The sequence below is a fragment of the Triticum aestivum genome, chromosome 3A (assembly GCF_018294505.1).
Source record: "Triticum aestivum cultivar Chinese Spring chromosome 3A, IWGSC CS RefSeq v2.1, whole genome shotgun sequence".
NCBI classification, from domain to species: Eukaryota; Viridiplantae; Streptophyta; class Magnoliopsida; order Poales; family Poaceae; genus Triticum; species Triticum aestivum.
Window position 1 is genome coordinate 584,404,508 of NC_057800.1, and position 13,714 is coordinate 584,418,221.

The window sequence follows — 13,714 nt, forward strand, 5'->3', positions numbered from 1 at the left end:
CACAAGGAGGCACAGAAATCGAGGGCTGGCCTGGACCGCTGGACCGCCGGAGGGACGTCCATGTGGCGGAAATCTGCACAAGGAGGCACAGAAATCGAGGGCAGGCGGCGGTCCCGGCCCGGCCCGGCCTCCACATGCCGCCGCCGCGCGTACCAACGCGCCCTACACCTGCTGCCAAAATTGCCCGTTGCCGTTGGACTGGCCAGCTTGACCAGCCAAGCCGTCCAGCTTCTTCGCCTCATCGCGCGGGGCCGATACAGAGCACCTAGACGGGTCTCACCCGAAACTAGCCGGGATCGTGGCCTCACGCTCTGACGCTCCCAGGCCGATGCGGCTGGCAGCGCCACGTTTCCGATCCGAGCAAAGTGGGGCACGAGGGCATCTATTCCTCTCTCACTGCGTTTGGCGACTGAATTCCGCCCACTCTTTCTCTGCCAGGCATAAGAAACGTGTCCTCCCGCGATCGGATCAGATCCCACGCGAGAAAATGCTGCTCCGTAGCGACGAGATTCGACCATTTGTAACCAACGAACCGCTTCCCTGGCTTGCAGCGTGACCGCGTCACATCGACCCGCGGTGCTACTCCCTCCTTCCATGTATATATCTATATAGGGCTTAATGCATTTTTTAAGACCACCTTTGACTATTGACAAGATTAATAGTACATGACATGCACAATGTGAAAATTATATCATTGAAAACTCCTTTCTCACACGAATTTAACGGTGTGCTTTGTGTAAGTTACATGTCATATATTATTGCTCTAATATTTGATCAAAGTTAGCCTCGAAAAACGCATTCGGCCCTATATAGATGGAAGGAGGGAGTAGGTACAAACTGGCTAACCATCATGCGGGTACGAATTTCTCAGGATTTCTCTAGGGAGCGGCCAAAATGCCCCTAAAATTTCTCTAGGGAACCTCACGTAGAAATTTGCGTTTTTTTACCTTTCAACACAAAAGGTAGCGTCGAGCTGCTGCAACCGGTCGCAGTTGAGGTGCTGCCGCACTTGCATGGAGAATTCTGGTCGCCATGTAGAAATTCCGGTCGCCTTTTACAAGTCACCGTCGTTTCCAACCTTGCTTCACCAACCAAGGCGCGCAGCAATTGGAAACCTTGCTTCACCAACCACGGCGCACAGCAATTGGAACCTCACCGTCCACCAGCAACCATGTCACACTCAAACCCTCATGAGAAACTTGTCGAGAAGCTATGCGCCGAGGGACAAGATCTAGGTCTAGAGACCCGAACGGCTCCAACCATGAAAAATCGCACCATATATTCCTCTCTTGCTGCAACTTTCCCTTGGCTGTTCGTGCATAGCCCGAACCACGCAGCAGTCTACAAGAGGAACGACCAGCCAATACTTCCGACGCTTCCGTGCAACAACGACAGCATCAAAAAAAGCAGCAGTGCAAACTATTGATATTTTGAGTTTTGGAACCATGTCAGCAGAAAGGTTAGCCTTCTGAAATCTGAAACACTAGTCACCATTCAAGATCAAGATTTAGCTCCCCAAACATAATGACTCCTTTTTAGAAGCCAGACAGACAACAAGAACTAAAACTACAACCGTGGAATGTCAATGTGCATACCCGGGAGGCCATGATGCACAACTTGTGGAGAAATTATGAGCCAGTACACAGTGCCGATGCATATACTCCCTACAAAATCCTGTGTAAACTTCAGATCGAGACAATCATTCTCAAGTATCCTAGCTAAGCAGGAAATTATAACTTCCAAACACATTGCCACCAGACTGATACATCCTTCCGATTACCAAGAGAAATGCAAATTGCTTAAAAGAATACTGAGATAGTACAATGTAACCTGTCAGACTAGTCCAAAGTTACGACACTAGCATATACAGAAATTTAATTTAGTAAATCATCTCGGCACATTGCTGTGGCTAGATTTGGCTCTGTGGCCTCATTGCATCAATAAGTTTACTCAACTCATAAAGATCTTGTCATCAAATATCAGTATATACTCACATCTTATAAAGTTGGCTAATATCAAAAAATGCAAGCAGACAAATCAACATGAACTACTGAATAAGTAAAACTACAGATGGATATTTGACCAAATGAGCACACGAGAGAATGATAAAACTTTATTCTAAGATCGTCTAAGCAAGCCATCTCATAACACCAGATCACCACGAACCGACTGAACAAAATATTTCAAGCCTCACTCATTATTACCAACCAACCGACCGACTTACCATCTACAAGTTTCTTGGCCTGTGTCCAAGCAAATGAGGCTAGGGCGATGCACAGCGCAAGCAAAGCATGCCCCGACCTACTTACCCTCTACTATACCCAAATCACTTGTCCTCACTGCTAACATTAGCAGCAATGGCATCGCCCTCGGCTATCAATCTCTCCTTGGCTTCTGAATCAGAAGATGCCGGCTTATCTGATTTCTGCGCACCGGTGAGCCTTGCGAGCAACACGAAGGACATTCCACCAAGCACGTTGTTCATGCATCGTAGAGCAATCACAGACACCTTGAAGACCGGGGGTGGCATGACATTGCCAAGAAGGAACTCAACCCCATTAAGGGTCTGGTACCGCAGGTTGCTGCTGATGCCCATGTGGAGAGCCCAGGTGCCGGCGTTGAGCAGCGTGGGCGGCGCCTTGTTTGGGGTCTCGAAGGCCGGGTCCATGCGCTTCCTCAAGGCGATGAGCCCGTTTGAGATGGCGGTGCCCATGAGCCCGGCGCCGAACCCCACCACCGCGAACGTGGTGCCCTTGGACACGAGGGTCGCGACGCGGGAGCCCAGCGAGTAAGGACCCGGCTCGAACATGTGGCTGGGGAGGGAGGAGACGGCGGCGGCCGCTGCGGCGGAGACCCCGGCGGTGGGGGCGAGCATGTACATGAGCACGAAGTTGAGGATGGATCCGACGACGAGGGTGGAGAAGACGAAGTCGAGCTCGTTGAGGCCGAAGTTGGGGCGCGACGACATGTCGCCGAGCACGCAGGCGGTGACGCCGACCAGCTCCTCCATGAGCACCTTGAACGGGAACTGGGGATCCGCGGCGACGCGGGCCGCCCACCCGGCGAGGAACATGCCGAGGATGCCTGCGCGGCCGCCGGCACCGTCTCCGGCGCCCCCGGAGTCCGCCGCGTCGCCAGATCCGCCGCCGCCGCCGCCGCCATAGGAGCGCGGGGGCGGGGGTGGGGGCAGCTTCCCTCCCGGCCCGGACGGGAACGGGGATGGGGAGGCGGAGCGGAGGGCGACGAGCGCGGAGGAGGAGGAAGCCGGCAGCGGGGAGAAGGCGAGGTTGGAGGTCGGGGCGGCGCGGAGCGGGGCGAGTCGCGCGGAGGAGTCGAGGTGGGCGGAGGGGAGGAACCTGGCGGCGGCGAAGGCCGTCGGGGCGGCCATGGCGATCGGGCGGGGGAGAAGCTCGGTGTCCTCGGCGGCGGCGGCGGCGGCGGAGAGGCGCGAGATGCGGGGAGGTTTTGGGGGGTTGGTGTGATTTGGTGGTGTGGTGCGGTGGTTGGGTGGGGAGTGGGTGCGCGGCGCAATATGTATACGTGCCGCGACAGCGCGACACCTGACCTACGGGACCGGACGGGGCCGCCGCTCGTGGGGGAAAATATTGACGTTTGATTGTCGCAGCGCACAGCCGGCTGTGGACCTCACCTCCTCTTCGCTTTGTTTGCTTCCTCTGAAAATTCGTTGGAGCTCCTCCAAGCTCTGAAAATTTTGCATGAGTTTTCGTTTGATTCACACTCTTGCGTGATTGGAACGGTCCAAGTTTTTTTTTTCTAGAATAATATGCACTAGTACGTACTCCCTTCGTTCCGAATTACTTTTCTTAGATTTGTCTAGATACGGAGGTATCTAGCACTAAGATGAGTGTAGATACATCCGTATCTAGACAAATCCAAGACAAGTAATTCGGAACGGAGGGAGTATCATATACGTACTTCCCTACGTGTCTAGGTTCATTTGTATCTATATAAATTTAAGAGAGGTGATTCGGGACGAAACATGTCTAAATACATCTGTATCTGGATAAATTTAAGATAAATAATTCGGAACCGAGGTAGGAGTATTAGAGAAGAATGGGACAACAACCCCACCACCAAACAAGTTTTACATGGCATGATTACAAGGAATCACAACCTGCTCCGGTCCTACCCTATAAGGAACTACTCCCCCCCCCCCCCCCCCGATTTTTAAATATAATTATTTTTTGAAATTTCAATTACATAGGAATGTATATAGACATACTTTAGAGTATAGATTCACTAATTTTACTTCATATGTAGTCCATTGAAATCTTCAAAAAGACTTGTATTTAGAAACAAAGGGATTGATGGCTACATTCACATAAAGTGCCGCGACAAAGAAAACATCAAGAATGTGTTTGGTTGCATGTAGCAATTGGACCAGGATGTACGAGAAAAACAAGTCAAACTAAGCAGGGTCAGGTTGAAAAAAAATTAATACAAAAAACGATGTAGTCATGTTGTTTGGTTGCCTGCATGATGTTCGTGGGGTTTGACAACATGCATGCTCACATCCTTGGTGACAACGGCTTTCTGCATGCGTTGTGAGAAAAGCATGCAGCCTGGCACGGAAAAGGAGAGAATCTTTCTCACCTCGTGATACACATGAGTCTGTATGAGTAGAAACTGCCAATTTGAGGGTTACTTCTCAGCCTAGTCCTGGAGTGCTAAAAACACAGTGTGATGAAGGGAATTTGGTCTAAGCCAAATAACCAAACACGGTGCAGAGTAAAATTTTCTATGCATATGTAGTCTACTAACCACCATGCAAACAACCAAACACGTCTCAAGCTCTTCACACATTAAACCCGCTTGTCTCCATGTTCTACCTCCACTCGTGATACTGCAAAGTACATGTTGTTGGCACGACACCGCTCCATCGAACACTATGGAATTTTGATGTTTCCAGAGCTCCCACATGGCCAATAATTATATGGCACGCATCGTTTTGTCCCGGCGACCATACGGACCAATAAATGAAGTAACATCACACATATCACACATACGGAGTCTACCAACAAAAATCCTATATGACAAAGTCTACCAACAACTATCTTATAACCATTGGAGATGTCCTAAATCGGAAAGGAGGGGGTATGAATGTTACTAGTAGTCTATGTTACTCCCTCCAGTCCACAATGTAGTGCTTCCTCTATCCACGTGCTTCAACTTTGACCGTAAATTTAACTATCAAGACCGATTGCGGCGGGAGCAAAAATTATATCAGTGAATTCGTATTTGTAAGAAGTTTTTAATTATATAATTTTTTTCTCCCGCCGCAATTGATCTCATTGGTTAAATTTATGGTCAAAGTTGGACCTTGAAAAGCGCGGCCGCATTATATTTTGGAATGGAGAGAGTACTACTCTTACCTATTACGGCCAGTCATTTTTAGCGCGAGCCACGTGGAGAGCCGGCAACATAATGACGCTCCCGTTTTCCAAAGTGAAAGCTGGGTGCAGTGGGAGATACTACCTCCGTCCGGGTTTATTAAGCCCTTTTGTATTTCGTGCCAGATTTTGACCATCTATATTACTAAAAATATATAAAATATATGATACACAAATTACATCATTGGATTTGTGTTTGAAAGAGCTATCTAACAATATAACTTTTGTGACATGCATTTTACATTTTATTAGTTAAATTTGCAAGTCAAACTTTAGCACAAAATAAGATGGGGCCTAATAAACCCGGACGGAGGGAGTACCTCCAAAGCTGCAAACTTTTTTTTTTGCGAGGAAAAGGGGTTTCATTCATCAAGCAGCAGCCAGATCTGCATTACATAGGTCCGGCACCTTGTCCGGACCGGATCGAAGCCACACCGCAGTGCGCTTATTTATTCTACCATAGTTCGCTAAATAATGGCTAACAACATTTTGTTCTCTCCTTACATGCTTGACTAGATATTCCCCACGTTCCTGTAGAAGCCTAGTGATCTCACGAACCATCATCAGGTGCTCCGACCTGTTCACTCCACCTTCCTTCACCAGCTTGGCCACATCTAGGCAGTCCGTTTGAACAACAATTGGTAGTGCAGACCATTGGGAGGCTAGGGAAATGCCCTCCCTACATGCTACAAGTTCAGATTCCAGCGGGGACGCACATTGCCGTAGTTCTCGGCTAGAAGAGAAGATTATAGCTCCATGTTCGTCTCGAAGAACCATACCCGCCCCAGCACTCCCGTCCTTGCCACAGAAGGAGCCGTCAACGTTAAGCGCTGCCCATCCAGCTGGCCAGGAAAAGGCCATCTTTCTCACACAACCACATTAACTGGTCCCGCTGCTGCGTGCCTAACCGCACCACCACCACCATAGGCCACACATCCAGGAAATTGCGTTAATGTCCCGGCGTCGATTGCCGCTACCACAACCCTTGCCCAGGTTCCGTCTCATAAAGCCTCAAGGACCGTGCGTGTCGACTTGATTCTCTCGGGCACTCTCGCGTAACCTTGTGCGGCAAGTTCCTCTAGCCGGAATCCATTCGATGATCTATCCTCGCAGAAGAGGATTCGCAGTTTTGGGGTCATGTTTTCTTTTTATTTTAGAAAAGAAAAGGAAAGAAAGCAGTTCTAGGGTCATGATTTCTGTCCGGGGACGCTGACTCGCACACGATCCCTGTGTATGGCGACATTTGATGCGGCGGACGTCGTCCTCTTCCTCGGATGCGCAACCATCTGTGATTCGCTTCTTCAGGTTACGGTGCCACTTGCAGGGGAGCTTCACCACGGCGGGGCCGGGGCGGGGGATGCGAGACAAGCAGATACGTACCGCACCTGCACTGTGGTGGTGTAAAACCGTGACCAACCAAACCGGCGGCAAATGGCAACATCGTCCAGCAAACGCTCTCCACTTCTCGTGAAAAGAACGTCTGACTGGAGTGAAGGATTCTTTGGGTTTATTTCTCCTGGACACAACATCCAAGTATATAAGTTTTCTAGTGCACATACTGCAGTACTGCACCTTTGGGCCGTCGTGTGCTCATGACCATCCAGGGTTCAAAAGAACTCAGAGCACATCCCATGAGGAGTGAAACGCACCACAGGCCCTGGAACTACGCGAGTGGCACGGTGAGCAGCCACTGTGGCGCCGGAGAGGAAGCAGTGCAGCATACAGAGCCAAAGACTGCCCGTTGGATCCAACTTCTACGGCATTGAGGAAGGTTCCACTAAGGACTAGGTTTTTTTTTTTAAAAAACAGAGGCAAAAGATTTGCCTCGGAAGTATATTAATTAAGGTGACAATAGAGTTTTACAGTTATCCCGAATAACTTGGGAGCATTAAGGACTAGTAGTTCATGAAGCAAAAGGAAACTGCATCACTGTTCTCCACCACAGCAATCTGAAGCCACAGAAGAGCCTGAAACCAAAGCACCCAGCTTCGTGCCGGTGAGAACACATCCGAATCTCACACCAGAACACGGAGTAGTAGCAAACATGTTTCACCAGAACGTCTCGTACCCCACGGTAGTTCACCTGACTCAAAAGTATTCTGGCTAAATGTAAGTTGCACTTTTCAAAAGAAAGAAACAAAAAAGAGCAAATTGCATACCACTTTGCATTTACATGAAAGAGCAGCCCATGTCAAGAAAGCTCTGATAACTTTAAAATGTGTCCACCAGATTTACATACTAGGCTGGTGGCAGGGCCTCCGCACACAGGTAAATAAGAGTGCCAAGTGCTAACACAGCACATGCTAGGCTCCCGCTGATCTACACACTGGAAATCACTGGGCAAGGATAAGCCAAAAAGGAACTCCCAGGTTCGCAAACGATTCTAAACCGAAGAGGCAAAACTTACGAGCGACACCGCTTTAAAATCTACAAGGCGAAGTATTCTGGACAGAGTCAGAAAGCGGCCGAGCATGTTCTCCTGAGTTGGTACTTGGGTTCTGGTAGAGGCACCGAGCAAAGCATCATGTTCAACTCCTGAAGATAGGGCAGAAAAAGGTCAGCATGTCAATGTAAATGCATGGAAGATTCGTCAATAGCATCAGAGTGGATAAACAACATTTGGCTGAAAGCAGGACTAGACAGGAAATAAGCACAAGAAATTTGTTGACAGATTGTTAATTAACCCCTGGTGCCACGGCCCTTGTATCAGTGATAAAGGGCTACCATGTATTCCGTACTATTTTTCGCAACAAAAGAGATGAATAATGTACTGAAATTATGCAGTAGCAGAAAATGAAATGTGAGTTCTCCCTTCTAATCTTAAAGGCACCTAAAATAGATCATTCCACTCAATTACCACTTACAGTCATAGTATAACTAATGCATCTCTACAACTAAAACCTGAAGCCACAAAATGATGCAGTAATCAAATCTACACTTCCATAGAAGCAGACAGAGTCGATACATGATACATATCTGGATATCCCTCACTCGCAAGATTGGGCTTCTTTGATTCAAAGGATTTGAGAAGGAATTTTGGAGAATTCTAATCCTTAGGAATTTTTCCTATGTGGGTTGTTTGATTCGTAGGATTGCAAACCATATGAATTTTTCCATAGGATCATTTGCACTAGGTTTCATGGGAAAATATGCATTCACTTCAACCTCTTTGGAAGAATCCTCGGTTTTTCCTGTGCACAATCAAACATCCTCACAATCCTGTAGAATTAAAGATGACATGCCACTCTACTCCTACGTTTTTCCTATCTCAAAACTTTGGAAATCCTGCGGATCACAGAGGCCCTAAACGATGGCGGTGATATAATCTTTCAGATAAACTGATGATGCAGAGACTGGAGAGAACCTCGCTTTCCCTTGCAACACCACTATTTCTAACATTACATACCATGTTAGCACTGTGATAATATTTTTCAGTCACGCTCTTGAAGTGTCCCTAAAGGCTCTATGCTCCCTAGGAATAGAGCTCTGGGAGAGCTCCTGCGTTTTATTCTCGGAGTTGACCTCATATGTCAGTGAAAGGTCGTGGTATGGGCCCCTCCTGTCCCTGCAACCGCTGTTCCTGGGTTAGTCAAACTCCTCCCAGCGCTGCGTGTCGCTTCGCTCCCCTCCATTTTCCGCACGCCCAGGTTTCTCTCTTCGACTCCCCTATCTTTCCGGGAATATGGTAACTAATCCCGCAGAATAACTGAGCACCAGGTACAAAATATCCTGCTGATCGTAACCTGACATATCCATGGTAACAAATCCTACCTCTCTCTCTAAAAAAACAACAAATACTCCAGTGTAGACATTCATAATCAGGAGTATCTCACATAATGCATAACCCTGCTGATTATATATGCATTCGCATAATCAGATGTATAGCTTTTTTCAGGGCAATCAGGAGTATAAACTCTTGTGATATGTATTTCCCTTTTATTACTCTTATACATTATCAGGTCTATGTCATCCGGAAAATCTACATCTTCCTGGTTCCTACCTCTCTATTGCAACCTATAACTGAAGTACACTCTACCTTTAGAGCTAGACTGCAGAATTATTGTGCTGAAATTTCTAATGCAGGGAGCAAATCAGAAGTGTTCATTAGAATATCCAACAAGAACTTTATACAGTTCTCTCATGAAATCAAATGAGCCCCTATTGTCTTCTAGTTTTTCTTTTTCTACCATGTAATTCATATTAGTATAGTGCAGCCTTATTTGGTTAGCATGTAAATTGAGGTAAATACAAGGTGAACTCCAATATTCAATAGAAAAGTGGTTGCCTAGTAGTTCATTGTACATTAACCTATTAATTACATAAACCAACAGGTCGAATTGTCCATTGTACACCAGATTGTTCCTATCCCACCCAGTAATGGCTGGGCCCCAGTAGTGGAAGCAGATACATAGGATTATAGAACTGTGATACTCTCATACCCATACACCGGAAGGGGATAGCTTAAGTGCTTAACAGTGCGAACTATGAAATTGACACCAGCCGCCGATACGAGCAATCACATTTATTCCCTGCTACTTATCAGGTAGTCCGACTTCCACTGAAAAGTGTGGCATTTCAGTAAACTTGTATTGAAAAGAAAATACCTTTTGCTTCTTTAGCCTCTCATTCTCCTCTTCTAAACGGGATACCTTGTTTTCGAGTTCATTGGTGTAGGCCTGTTGCAAATACAAGGTAAGTAATACTGAACCTAAGACAATTATGGAAAACTAAAGTAAGCATGTTGCAACATTTTTCAGATCACAGATCACATGAAAAGCCAAATTCAAACAAGTACCACTGATAACCCTTCATGAATGTTGATCTATAGTTAGAGCAAATAATTAGAGGGAAAAAAGAGAGGTCAAATATACCTGTTTCCTAGCCCTTGAACGTGCAGCCGACTCCCTATTCTTGATCATCCTCTTCTGCCTTCTCTCCACAAACTTATTGGGGACATCTCCTGATACACCACGCTTTCTCCCAGGTGTCTGAGAATCAGAGATTGGACTGATCATTGGTGATGTACTCTGGCCATCAGAGTAAGCAGACCCCAGAGTGGCACCAGGGCCAACAACATTCAGCGGCTGAGGGACAAACTGAATGGGCATATAAGCAGCTGGCACAATTTGCTGGCCATGCTGATGAGTGTCGATGGCTGCAGCTGCAATCTGCTGCTGGTAATGGCCTAACCACTGTGCTCCTGATGTCAAATCTGCGGCTCCGGCTGCTGTAGCCTCTCTCCCCACCAGACCCAAATTGCCAGCATCGCTCGTGTCCTTGAGAAATCCCTGGGAAACAACCCCTGCTTGGACCAAGAAATCCTCGAGTGTCATCTCCCCGAGTGTGGGCTGCCTCTCCCGCTTGCGCCGGCCACTCCCCTGGACACTCCTCTTGGGCGCATCCTGGATGCCCTTCCACACCTCATCCACCGTCTTCTTGCTGAGCTCGGTCGGCATCGTGATGCTGCCCTGGCGCAGGAGGCTTGAACTCGGCACATACTGGCTGGTGGTCGCGCCATCGGGCTCCATGTCGTCAGGAAACACGGTCCTGAGCAGCTCGTCGAGGTTCATGCTCTGCAGGGGCTCTCCCAGATGGTTCTGCACCTCGTCGAGGGTGAGGCTGTACAGAGACCCCTGCCTCGCCAGGCTCTGCACCTGCCCGCGCTGCGACGTCCCAGCGTCGCCGCCGCCGCCGGTGCCGCGCCCGGGCTGTGACGCCATTTTCCGACTCCCCATGGATGGGCACACAGCCCTACCTCCGCCCGATTTCTGCCGCGGCGAGACCTCCGGGTTCAGGGGCCGGATCTACGGCGTGCCGGATGCGCGCCGGCGCGCCAAGGAGCTGCGGGGGTCAGTGCGGTGTAACGAATCACCGGGTGAAAACAAGCTCGTACCGTACCTCAGAGCGCAAATGGCTAGAGATTGAGGGCGGGGTGGACTGGGGACAGCGGGGGCGCGATGCGGCGGTGGGGAAGGACGGGAACGGCGACGCGCGTGAGAGGCGGAAGGGTTGGGGGGCGCGGGATTGAGGCGGCGGGCGGTGGCGCTAGGCTACGGCGTGCGGCGCGGCGGCGGGAGAGATTTCAAGGCGGGCTGGGTCGGGTGGGTAGGTCGCTGTGGGGAGGAGAGACGAAGGTATGAGAGTGTGGCGTGGCAGGAATACATAAACAGAAGTGGGATAATTTAGTTATGGCCTCTTTGTTCAACACCACACGGGTTAAGAGTTGGAGTAAATCCTGAGGTCAGTGATGGTGACCAAGTTTACATGTAATCATTGTCAGCGGTCTCGCTAGTCTTGTTCAGTTAATGAGATTGACCGGTAAAAAAAAAGGTTGCCACTAGTTTTAAGGGTGTGTATATTTATTTATTTATTTTGAGAGAGAAATTTTCAAAATAACCATCAATCATGACAGTACATAGAACACAAGAGGTAATAAAAATTAGAATCAGGTCTATAAACAACCTAGTGAAGACTACAAGCACTGAAGCGAGCCGAAGTTGTGCCGCCGTCATCGCCCCTCTCTCGGCAAAGCCGGGCAAACCTTATTGTAATAGACAGTCAGAAAGTCTTCATGGTAAGGCCTCAAAGGACCAGCGAACCAGAGCAGCAACCATTGTCAATGAAAAGAGTTGTAGGTCAGAAAGATCAAACCTGGAACCACACAAACGAAGACGAATAAAAACTAGATCCAAATAGATCCACCGAAGACCAACATCGATCGAATCCCACGAGATCCGACGAAGACACACCTCCACACATCCTCCGACGACGCTATTCGCACCATCAGGACGGGGATAGGACATAGGAGACATTATTCCTACTGAGGGACATCGCCACCACCACACAGCCTCAACCAAGACGTTGAACCTAACAAAAACTAGAACGGAGTTCCCCCCAGCGGCGGGGGGCCGAGAACCTCCACACATCCACGGCCCAATGGCCATTGGAGGTGGGACGGACCTGCGGCACCGCCGGCAGGAGAAGAAAGGAGACTTTTTTAGAAGCGCCACATGAAACAAATATTAAGATGAAGGAGAAAGAAATCAAAAGAAAAAGCTTGCCTCTCTTCTGCACACGGGGGGTGAGAGCTCAACTCAACGGGGTTGCCAACAGGAATGTCAACCGGGTCCCGTTTAAAGTCTACTTATAATATAATAGTTCAAAAAGGTTTTTTGTTTGTTTGAGAAAAATAAACTATCAAGCTAGCAAAAACTAACTAAACGGGATTGCGGACGCCATTTATTTGTTACTTACATCCCTGGTTGCCAAGCTACTCAATGACACCCAGAGCAGGGGACGTCTTTGATATCCTTTGTGGCAGTGGTTGCCACATCCATGAAGGTCAAATACGTAAACTTGGTTCCAGAAGATGTCGTTTGACAAACGTTCCTCATAAAGAATACTGACTGGAGGCACCCGACCTGCTCTGAATTTTATTATATGCCCTTAGTCAGGCCATAAGCAATCCTCTTTCTAAAGAGGTTGATTTGGGTATTGATACGTTTATTTTGCATCACTATCTTCTACTATAGTTTATCTCGCTTCAGTGATATATTGCACAATAAGATGCAATTCTAATGCCTTTTCTCCCTTAAAATGTAAGGTAAACACAAAGAGGAAAATTACCGAACAGCTGAAAATCTAGACCAAAAATACAAGAGAGGAAAAAGCAAATTTTGGAGCTCCAACTGCATCGAAGATATTACCGAATTCATTTCAAAAAAATATGAAGCCATGTGCTAGACGATAGGCCAGAGGGGACCCACCAGGGCACCACATGGCCACCCCATGCGGGTGGGCCCTGGGTCGCGCCATGTGGCCGCGTGGGCCCTTGGTGGCTCGCCTCCCGATGCCCTTTGGTCATAATTTACCACTTGCCCTAGAAAAAATCATAGAAAATACTCAGAACTTCCCTCCGTCGTCTACGAGGCGGAAGCCTACCGATCATGATCGATATGATGTCTTGTGAGTATATCCATTAGTTATTTAGGACATGGGAGAAGTCTTGTTGCTAGTAGTCATGTGAAGTTGATTATGGTTTAATGTTTTGATGATAAGTTGGGTCGTTCTTCCTTTAGTGGTGTTATGTGAGCATTGACTACATGACACTTCATCATCTTTGGGCCTAGGGGAAGACATTGTGAAATTAGTTTATAGATGATGGGTTGTGGGAGTGATAGAAATATAAACCCAGTTTTATGAATTGTTCCATGAGGGGTTGTTTCGTATCCTATTGTTTAATGTTATGGTTAGATTTATTTTTGAGTACTTCTATATTATATTTGTGGATGCTTGCATGAAGA

The 13,714-nt window shown here is 48.0% G+C and overlaps 2 protein-coding genes across 7 annotated transcripts; both read right to left on the reverse strand.

Annotated features, from left to right (window-relative positions):
• Window positions 1–2,095: 2,095 nt before the first annotated feature.
• Window positions 2,096–3,502, reverse strand: LOC123062382 (protein RETICULATA-RELATED 3, chloroplastic). The gene has a single exon (XM_044485867.1). It carries the CDS (start codon window positions 3,386–3,388, stop codon window positions 2,327–2,329), a length of 1,062 nt encoding a protein of 353 aa, XP_044341802.1. The 5' UTR covers window positions 3,389–3,502; the 3' UTR covers window positions 2,096–2,326.
• A 3,720-nt stretch (window positions 3,503–7,222) lies between these two features.
• LOC123062383 (ABSCISIC ACID-INSENSITIVE 5-like protein 2) lies at window positions 7,223–11,539 on the reverse strand. 6 transcript variants are annotated; one of them, XR_006429649.1, is made up of 5 exons: window positions 10,283–11,539; window positions 10,016–10,087; window positions 7,819–7,946; window positions 7,571–7,737; window positions 7,223–7,494 (listed from the first exon to the last, which is right to left on the reverse strand). XR_006429649.1 is itself a non-coding variant. In XM_044485869.1 (4 exons), the coding sequence occupies exons 1-3, from the start codon at window positions 11,144–11,146 to the stop codon at window positions 7,866–7,868; spliced, it is 1,017 nt and encodes a 338-aa protein (XP_044341804.1). In that variant the 5' UTR covers window positions 11,147–11,539; the 3' UTR covers window positions 7,541–7,737; window positions 7,819–7,865. The 6 variants fall into 6 exon arrangements, 3 of the variants coding, with proteins under 3 accessions (XP_044341804.1, XP_044341805.1, XP_044341803.1); XR_006429648.1 differs by having other exon boundaries at window positions 7,571–7,747; XR_006429647.1 differs by having other exon boundaries at window positions 7,225–7,494; window positions 7,571–7,946; window positions 10,283–11,538.
• Between the last annotated feature and the right edge of the window lie 2,175 nt (window positions 11,540–13,714).

What these genes read in the sequence shown, in the direction of transcription:
- LOC123062383 (XM_044485869.1), bottom strand. Translation starts at nt 11,146, where the DNA reads ATGGGGAGTCGGAAAATGGCGTCACAGCCCGGGCGCGGCACCGGCGGC. An exon ending in GTTCAAGGGCTAGGAAACAG is followed by an intron (nt 10,088 to 10,282) that starts GTATATTTGACC and finishes TATTTGCAACAG; the next exon opens with GCCTACACCAATGAACTCGA. An exon ending in AGAGGCTAAAGAAGCAAAAG is followed by an intron (nt 7,947 to 10,015) that starts GTATTTTCTTTT and finishes CCCTATCTTCAG; the next exon opens with GAGTTGAACATGATGCTTTG.
- LOC123062382 (XM_044485867.1), bottom strand. Translation starts at nt 3,388, where the DNA reads ATGGCCGCCCCGACGGCCTTCGCCGCCGCCAGGTTCCTCCCCTCCGCC.